Source organism: Salmo salar, chromosome 17, assembly GCF_965601325.2.
Source record: "Salmo salar chromosome 17, fSalSal1, whole genome shotgun sequence".
NCBI lineage: Eukaryota > Metazoa > Chordata > Actinopteri > Salmoniformes > Salmonidae > Salmo > Salmo salar.
Genome location: NC_138307.1, coordinates 14,036,025 through 14,045,626, shown reverse-complemented (window position 1 = coordinate 14,045,626; position 9,602 = coordinate 14,036,025). Strand labels below are relative to the sequence as shown.

The 9,602-nt window shown below is 43.7% G+C and overlaps 1 protein-coding gene across 1 annotated transcript; it reads left to right on the top strand.

Annotated features, from left to right (window-relative positions):
- The first annotated feature begins 3,184 nt into the window (after positions 1-3,184).
- Positions 3,185-7,842, top strand: LOC106575380 (D-2-hydroxyglutarate dehydrogenase, mitochondrial). Its single transcript, XM_014151878.3, has 10 exons — positions 3,185-3,609; positions 4,123-4,489; positions 4,826-4,883; positions 5,002-5,141; positions 5,393-5,586; positions 5,686-5,854; positions 6,053-6,196; positions 6,311-6,453; positions 6,597-6,762; positions 6,847-7,842. The coding sequence occupies exons 2-10, from the start codon at positions 4,144-4,146 to the stop codon at positions 7,107-7,109; spliced, it is 1,623 nt and encodes a 540-aa protein (XP_014007353.1). The 5' UTR covers positions 3,185-3,609; positions 4,123-4,143; the 3' UTR covers positions 7,110-7,842.
- Positions 7,843-9,602: the final 1,760 nt, after the last annotated feature.

The window sequence follows — 9,602 nt, the reverse complement described above, 5'->3', positions numbered from 1 at the left end:
TGGCAGGCTCAAAAGTCAGCTGATAATGATTTCCAAAATTAATAATTTATTCAACTAGAATGCAAGAATTCAGGGACACAGCCAATAGCTTCTACCTTATAGCCATAAGACTCCTGAACAGCTAATCAATGGGCTACCCAGACCCCTTTTTTACTCTGCTGCTACTCTCTGTTTATTATCTATGCATAGTCACTTTAACTCTACCTACATGTACATATTACCTGTGGTGGCTAATTTCTGCATTACCAAATGAGGAGAGTTGCAAACTTCACACACCAGTCAGAGTTATACTTAAACTATATCTTTAATAATAAGAGCTTTGCAATAGCACTGACTTTCAATGATGCACCATTTCTAATGAACCATTGAAAGTGACAACACAAAAGTACAAAGATCTTTTATAGCCAAGATACACCCCTCTCAACCTACATGACGAACAACAGATCTTAGGAACAGTTCACAAAGAAAGACTTTTACTTGAGAGAGAGGAGTATCCCATAGCCAGATAGCATTCACTATAAATTATCGTTCAGTTTGGTCCCCAAGACGTGGTTCTAATCCCGTTCCTGGTACTTCATAGCACAAAAACACCATCTCATTCAATGGCATAAATCAATTGTCAACTCTAGATACTCCCATCTCAACTAAAACCCTTCTTGACCCCACTCCTGGACAAGCTCACTGAGGGGAGTGAGCCTTTAGGTCATACACTATCCCAGGATAAGTGCAACATCAGAGAGGACATACAATGGTTCCAGACACTGCCATACACCTCCCGCCAATGCAAAAGGAGGGAGTGACTTGCGCCCAGACATTGTGGAGACAAGTAATTGGTTTCTCATTAATCACGCCATCCCTTCACATGGTTTAACAGATACATTCACATATGAAGACAATGTTCCATCCTGTCCTCTTCCCTTTCTGATATTCTGCATAGCACCAGGGATATGTGAAAGACAAGCCTGACCTCTCCCCTCTCTGGGCCCCAAGTGACTGAGCCCCAGCTGAGGGAAGAAATGCAACTGCCAACACTAGAGTCTATTAGAAATACATTCTAATAGACACGTATATCACATAAACATATTATGCAATACAAGCATTATAACATAATCTTGCAATTTTCCACGACATACCTCAATTACCTCGACTAACCTGTGCCCCCGCACTTTAATTCTGTACCGGTACTCCCTGTATCTAACCTCGCTATTGTTATTTTACTGCTGCTGTTTAAGTATTTGTTACTTTCATTTAAACATTTTTACTTAACACTTTGTTTTCTTAAAACTTCTTAAAGCATTGTTGGTTAAGGGCTTGTAAGTACTCATTTCACTGTAAGTTGTATTCGGCGCATGTGACAAATAACATTTGATTTGATTTTACCTACTCTTCAACCAAATGTTTTAGTCCTAGATAATTACACATCCAGCACATCTTATTTCTCTACCAGCATGTGTACCGTAAAGATCCCTCAACTGCAAGGCATACTGTATAACACAGTATAAACACTAAGCACTCCTACATTTTCAAAGTATTGGATAGATGTACAGGGAGATACAGGTGTAATATGGCCAACATAGCCTATCAGAGGGAGTGGTAGAGCCATTACCGGTGCTTATACATTTGGGATAGGTAGAGAAAATTCTAAAACAAATCTCATAAGCTCTCATCCATAGTCAAATGAACTACTGTCGTCTGGGGTAATGTAGATAGCTACACGCCTGAAAATACCCATCTCCACTAATAGGGCAATAATTAAGAAATGTAAAACACCTGGAGCTGTGATGAACCTTCCTGGAAGAGGACGCAAGTGTATTTTGCCCCCACGCACAGTGAGAAGGATGGTTCAAGTGGCAACAAAAATCTCCAAGGATCACAGTTGGAGAATTGCAGAAGTTGGTTACATCTTGGGGTCATCAACTCTCCAAAACTACAATTAGACGCCACCTCCATGCCAAGAAGTTATTTGGAAGGGTTGCCAGAAGAAAGCCTCTGCTGTCACCAAGCCACAAACGTAAGCAGCTGGAGTTTGCAAATTGTCATTGGAATTATGATTGGAACCAGGTTCTATGATATGATGAGACTAAAATTGAGATTTTTGGCAACAAACACCAGAGGTGGGTTTGGAGTAAAAAGTGCCATGGCCATGCAGAAAATAACCTAATCCACAGTCTTTTACTTCCAAAGGCCATGGGAACCTTGTTAGGTTACATGGCATCATGGACTCCATCAAGTACCAGAAGATTTTAGGTCTAAACTTGTGCCAGGAGGCTAAAACTGGGTCGTCGTTGAATCTTCTTGCTGGACAATAATCCAAAGCATACCTCCAAATCCACACGAAAATGGTTCACTGACCATAGAATCAAGCTTTTGCAATGGCCATTCCAGTACCCTGACATAAACCCCATTGAAAAAACTGTGTGGTGAGCTGAAGAGGAGAGTCCACAAGCAACGACCAAGGACTCTGAAGGATCTGGAGAGGGTTTGTATAGAGGAATGGTCTCAAATCCGTTCCCTTCCTATGTGTTCTCCCACCTCATCAAACATTATATGAGATGACTCAGAGCTGTTATCTTGGCAAAGGGAGGGTGCTCAAAGTACTAAATGCAGGGGTGACAATTATTGTGAATAAAATAATTATTTTTTTGATGACGATAATTTAAAAAAAATGTTTTTTTTAACTCAGTTAAAGGTTAGATTCATATGATATTTTGAATGCAAGATCAAGCTGATAACCAACAATGGCATTTTTTTCACAGCCTTTTTTGTTCATATTTACATAAGGTGCCAATAATTCAGGAGGACACTTTATGAGTTCCTATTTCTACAGTTGATCATACTTTCTTTATTATTATGTATTAGTCTAGGAAATCCCAGACCTAGGGCAACGGAAAATTGTTACCATTGTGGGAGGTATGCAAACCAACCTTGTCTTCCTAGGGAGACTAATTTATTATCAAATTCAAAAAATGAACTGCTGATCAAATAAAAGCTTGCCTTTGTTAGGATTTGTTTTGTTATACCCAGATATCATTCATAGAACAGTGGCCATTGAAATGTTATTCTAACGTTTTAGGAGCGTTTTTATCAGACATAAGCTTTTATTGTGCTTTTATTTTATTCAAAACCGGAAATACCCTTTTTGTGTTGCACCTCCTTAAAACTGTGTTTTCAGCAAAACAGTCCTGACCTCCCCACTTGTTCTTACGTACTAGGTTCCTAGCTAGCCGTCCTGGATCTAAACAATTGATTGACCACAACAATCTTGACGTTGTAGTTTAATCTGCCCTTGAACTTTGTGACAGATAGGTATATTTGCGACATTATACGACATTAATAGAGACACTTGCGTCCAACAACGTTCCCAGATTGATTGGTAGCAAACGTTATACAAAGTAACGTTAGCTAGCTATAGCCACATCTTGTATTTTTCAGTGGTTGACGTGTAACGTTAGTAGCTAACTAGTTAGCTAATAATAGCAAATGTCATAACAAGTCTGATCTAAAGTTGCAGTGCTGTTGCGTTCAAGGAAAACGTCATCCATTTAATGAGAATGGTGCACATTCTAAGAAGCTAAGAAAAGCACAAACACGACTGAACTACAGTGACAGGTACAGTATGTTCAATACAAGTTTTTTATTTAACCTTTAATTAACTAGGCAAGTCAGTTAAGAACAAATTCTTATTTACATTGACGGCCTACACCGGCCAAACCCGGACGACGCTGGGCCAATTGTGCGCCGCCCTATGGTACTCCCAATCACGGCCGGTTGTGATACAGCCTGGATTTGAACCAGGGTGTCTGTAGTGACGCCTCAAGCACTGAGATGCAGTGCCATAGACCGCTGCACCACTTGGGTAAAACAAGGGGAAGCATGGCATTGTTGCATGGCACGAGCTTACTGTAGTGTGTGTGTGTGTGTGTGTGTGTGTGTGTGTGTGTGTGTGTGTGTGTGTGTGTGTGTTTAAACCATTAGATTGTGGTTAGATTTACAAAATTAGATTGTGATTGGTTTTAGTTCTGCAGGAATAATTTGTCAAACTTAAATTAAAGTCAGTGCATGTAAAACATCCACATAATACACTTTGCAATATAACTAAGCATCCCTCCCCATCCACTCTAGGCATCCGCTCTCTCCCCAGCCATGGCTGGTCTCCTCCACAGAAGGTTGCGTCTGAGAACTGCTCTCAGGTGGATGAGTCCCCTCAGCACTGCCTCACCTCCAGCCGTAGTCAGAACTTTACCCCCAGGTTTTAGCAGCAGCCTGCTCCAGACACCCAGGCCCGGGTCTTGTGGTGTCCGCTGTCGGGAGCTCCATGCTGGGGAAGAGAGACCCGCCCCGTCCCCCGCAGCTGCCCCAGAGAGGAGGCCTTTCTCCAGGGTAACTCCAGAGGACCTGGCCTTCTTCAGCAAGATAATACCAGGCAGGACCATCACTGACCCAGATATACTGGAGGCCAGTAATGTGGACTGGCTCAAGTCAGTGAGAGGTGAGAAATAAAGAGAGGGGGAGGGAGAGAGCGAGAGAAACAAATAGTACAAACAAATATGAAAATGTATGCACTCACTACTGTAAGTCACTGTGGGTAAGAGTGTCTGCTAAATAACTACAATGTAGAAAGATAAGTCCGAGGAGGGAGATTGTGGAGGAAAGAGCGGTCAGAGGAGGGAGATTGTGGAGGAAAGAGCGGTCAGAGGAGGGAGATTGTGGAGGAAAGCGCTTGCTATCTTTCTCTCCTCTGTAGGGTTGTTAGGAACTGTTGATGTACTTGTTATGGTTGTATTGTGTTGATGGATGTGTAGATCTCATCCCTCTGTCTGTGCAGGTTTCAGTGAGGTTCTGCTGAGGCCCCAGAGTACAGAGGAAGTTTCTCATATCCTTGGGTATTATTCTCCAGTCTTCTACTTTATGAAGCCAGGTTTCCTCTACTGTTGTAGTGTTACATGACTGGTGGGAGGCAGTGTACCTGTGTTCTAATGTTGTGTTGTGTTTCTCCTGTAGGTACTGTAACAGTCGTAACCTGGCAGTGAGTCCTCAGGGTGGTAACACAGGGCTGGTGGGAGGCAGTGTTCCTGTCTATGATGAGATCATCCTCTCTACCGCTCTCATGAACAATGTCATCAACTTCGACTCTGTCTCCGGTCAGTATCGTCTGTAATTCTAGGGTTACTGTCAGTATTCATTGGTCAGTTACACGTCAAATTTCCTGTTCCGATTCTCAAAGTTTTGCCTTAGTGTTTTACAGTCCAATCCAGTTGAGCCAGACTCACCTCTCTTCTCTCTCTCTCTCTCTCTCTTTCTTTCTTCTCTCTTTCTTTCTTCTTTCTTTCTTTCTTTCTTTCTTTCTTTCTTTCTTTCTTTCTTTCTCTTCTTCCCCCCCTCCCCCCGCTAGGTATTCTGTCATGCCAAGCAGGTTGTGTGTTGGAGAGCCTGTCTCTTTACCTAGAGGACAGGGACTACATCATGCCCCTGGACCTGGGGGCAAAGGGAAGCTGCCATATAGGAGGCAACGTAGCCACTAACGCTGGAGGACTGAGGCTGCTACGCTACGGATCCCTACGAGGGACAGTATTAGGACTAGAGGTGGTCAGTAGGGGAGGGGGGGTTGACAGGGGGCTATGCATTTTGAAATTCAACTAACTATAAAGGACAGCACCAATACTCTGTGTGTGTATTTGTGTGTAGGTGCTAGCAGACGGAAGGGTCCTGGACTGCCTAGCCACCCTGAGGAAGGACAACACAGGATATGACCTCAAACAGCTGTTCATCGGGTCAGAGGGCACGCTGGGGGTCATCACCGCGGTAACCATCCTGTGTCCACGGAAAGCTAAAGCCGTCAACGTGGCCTTCCTGGGTAGGTGTGACCTGACCTCATGACCCCTCCTGACCTTGTAACTGGTGATCATCTAATGTCACATATACATCCTCCTTTTGACTTATTTATGTTTTTACACACTCTCACGCTGTCTAATATATGATGCATGTGATGTGTTTCTTCTGTGAGATGATCGTCATGACAATTTAATGTGATGATATGATCGTGTGTGTCCAGGCTGTGAGAGTTTTGAGCAGCTGCTGCAGACCTTCCAGCTGTGTAGAGGCATGCTGGGAGAGATCCTCTCAGCCTTTGAGTTCCTGGACAGAGAGTGTATGAGACTACTGAACACACACCTCAAACTAGCTAACCCCATCACAGGTACACACACACAGATTTTCTAATGCTTTTGAACGTTCTAGTAATTGTTCGTTTGAGTAATTCTAACTCTGATTGGTTCAAAGCCTCTTATCTATTTCCTGCTTTGTTCCACAGACTGTCCGTTCTACATCGTCATAGAAACGTCCGGCTCTAACCCCACCCACGATGAGGAGAAGTTGCACAAGTTTCTGGAGGAGGCCATGACATCATCCCAGGTTATCGACGGGACCGTAGCAACCGAGGAGGCCAAAATCAAGGTGACTTTCATTTATGAATATGTTGATATCAAAAAAGAGAATCATTAAAAAGAATGATCAAACATTGGAGGATGCAAGACATGTTGCCTCAATGTGTTTTCCTGTGTGTGTTTTCCTGTGTGTGTTCCTGTGTGTGTGTTTAGGCTCTCTGGTCACTGCGCGAGCGAGTAACAGAGGCTTTAACTCATGATGGTTTCACATATAAATACGACATCTCACTTCCTGTGGAACGGATCTACCAGCTGGTCACAGATATGAGAGAACACCTGGGAAACAGGGCCAAGAGTGTGGTGGGATACGGACACGTTGGTAAGACTGTGTGTGTGTGCGCGTGTGCCTGACGCGTGTGTGTGTGTATGCGTGCCTGACGCTGTGTGTGTCCTCTCCCACCAGGTGATGGTAACCTCCACCTGAACATCACCTCTCCTACCAAAGACCCCGACCTCCTGGCCTCCATCGAACCCTTTGTCTATGAGTGGACGGCCCGTTTCCAGGGCAGCATCAGCGCAGAGCACGGCCTGGGCCTGAAGAAGAGGAACTATATTTACTACAGTAAAGCCAACCTGGCTGTTGCTCTGATGGGGAACATTAAGACCATGTTAGACCCCAAAGGCATTCTCAACCCTTATAAGACCCTGCCGGACAACCTGCAATGACCATATTGCTCCTTACCTGATTAACTTAAACACCTGACCTGACCTTGACTCAACTCTCATAAGACTACCAGTTGACCTTTCACCCTGCACGACCATACCTGATGAACTCAACTAACCCTGACCCAAACCCCCCTCCAGACCACCTCCACTGCTGACTCCAGGGCCCAGATTCACAAAACCTTCTTAAGAAGATATGTCTCACTTTTTTGTTGTTGCATAAAGCTAGGCTAGGATTCAATCTGATCGCGCTTTGTCGACAGTGCACGTTTTAAAGGCAATGTTTACGAGTTCACAGAGACCACATTCACAGTATACCCTGCATATGTCTGCTCAATCGGAAATTACCTTTAAGTGGCGCATTGTCCAAATCCGCGATCGGATTGAATCCCGGCCCTAGTGAACTACCTGATACTCAACTCCAACCTGCACTGATGAGGCCACAGTAGACCTGTCTGATTAGGGGGCTAACCGTGGCCATAGTTCTCTCATTGTATAAGTGTCTCATCAACTTCTAATGTAAGTATAATCTGTGTAAATTCATTGTAAATAGAGCTGATAACTTTTTTTTTTTACATAATCAGTTTATTATTTACCACCACAATTGAAGACAGCAGATGGTGTTTGGTAACAGTGCAGATATTGTTTTATTACATGTAAAAAAAGATATGTTTTTAAAATGTACAGCAACAAAATAAGCTCATTTTGTGAATGAATACAGAATCTCTAAAAACTAGATGTACGGCTGATTCTTTTCATGTAAATAATTGTGCATGCTCGTTTCCCCAAAGGGACCCATAGATGCCCAATTCCAAATTGACCCTTAACCCCTACACTATAAGCAATATTGTGGTAGCTCCACCTTGCCCTCTGATGTTAAAAGCTCAGTGGAGTTTTCCTTTTTCGATCTTGTTCTGAGGGCAGAATTAATGTGATTGTTTGGATGTAGGCAGAGTTTGCAGCAACAGGTGAATGTCAAATAAAGGCTTGTTAGGTGGTAACATTTTATTTTATTCAACTAGGCAAGTCAGCTAAGAACAAATTCTTATTTACAATGACGGCCTACACCAGCCAAACCCGGACGACGCTGGGCCAATTGTGCGCTGCCCTATGGGACTCCCAATCACGGCCGGTTGTGATACAGCCTGGATTCCAACCAGAGTGTCTGTAGTGACACCTCTGGCACTGAGATGCAGTGCCTTAGACCGATGCGCCACTCGAGACGGTAGAGGGTGTACAAAATTAGTTTTGACACACAAGATCACTAGTTCGAATACCAATGTGGTTTCAGTTCTCTAACCCACCATACTTAACCAATCACATTCCCAATGTACTGTCATTCTGACAGACTGACTGAACAGCGTTATATATGTGCGGTAAAAAGACTGGTGCCTCCCCCCTAGTGGCGCAATGGACTAGGTACAGGGACCAGAAGGTCACCTGATCTTGTTGATGCCCTGATGTTCAAATCTCAGTGTGGTTGTTTTCTAATCCCATTCATAGTTCTTGCTTTAACGTAACCAATCACATTTGTTAGCTGTCCTCCGAATAAGGGCTGGATTAATTTCGTATAGTGGAAGATCCGCGTTAAAATGTAAAGGTCCGATTGAGTCAACATATGCAGTGTTTACCGCATTGTCTTACATCAGGTAGGGAGGCGATTCGGCATGCACCAATATTGGTTGAGGGACGAGCGTCGCGGAGGACTGACGCCATATGACGTGAGACAATGGCGTTTACCGTGAATATAGTCTCCCAGAAGTCAGGAACGTTACCTTTAAATTTCAATCGAGCTATAACATGGATCTTCTGCGATACGGATCTAATCCAGCCCCTAGAAATACACCAATCTGCCCTTAAAACACATTTTCTCTCTTGACCTCCTTGAGTAGGTAGAAGTTGCCTGATACAGGGTCTGATATGTCAACCCCGTAGTGGTTAAGGTTAGGATGTGGGTAGTATGGTAATCTGATTATAGATCTGTGGTTAGGGGAAATGTCTACCTGGAACCTTAATTGAGCAACACCTGTTAGCTTCAGTACCAATGTGAAAACAGATCAGCTTACAGAGTCTTATCGGGGGCTCAACTTTAAAAACCTTGGTACTAGTACAACCCTATTACAAAGACATTTTCCACACACTGTTCCTTACAAATTTAAGGTCAGGATTTAATCCAACCAGTTACACCTCCGACCCCCAAAAGGAGCAATGTGTTTTTCAACTAACCAGGCTACTGCGGATCGGATTTAATCCTGGCCTTTTCCTGTAAAACATTCTCTCAAAAGGAACAAGTCTGTTTCCTATGCGTTGGCGATCCTGGGTGAGCAGAATCATTAGGTGCACGTGATTAAACTTGCCTGACACTCCGGCAGGGCCGGTTCCAGGCATAAGTGACATCAGCGGTCACTAAGGGCCTCCGGGATCCTCCCCAAAACAGGAACTCAGCCGAGTCTCAATTTACTAATGAGAATAAGAATAGAATACACCAGCTGCAAT

Excerpts from the sequence above, each read along its gene's own strand:
- LOC106575380 (XM_014151878.3), top strand. The coding sequence starts at position 4,144 with ATGGCTGGTCTCCTCCACAGAAGGTTGCGTCTGAGAACTGCTCTCAGG. Across the intron at positions 5,142-5,392 it reads CAACTTCGACTCTGTCTCCG|GTATTCTGTCATGCCAAGCA; the intron begins GTCAGTATCGTC and ends TCCCCCCGCTAG. Across the intron at positions 6,197-6,310 it reads ACTAGCTAACCCCATCACAG|ACTGTCCGTTCTACATCGTC; the intron begins GTACACACACAC and ends TTTGTTCCACAG.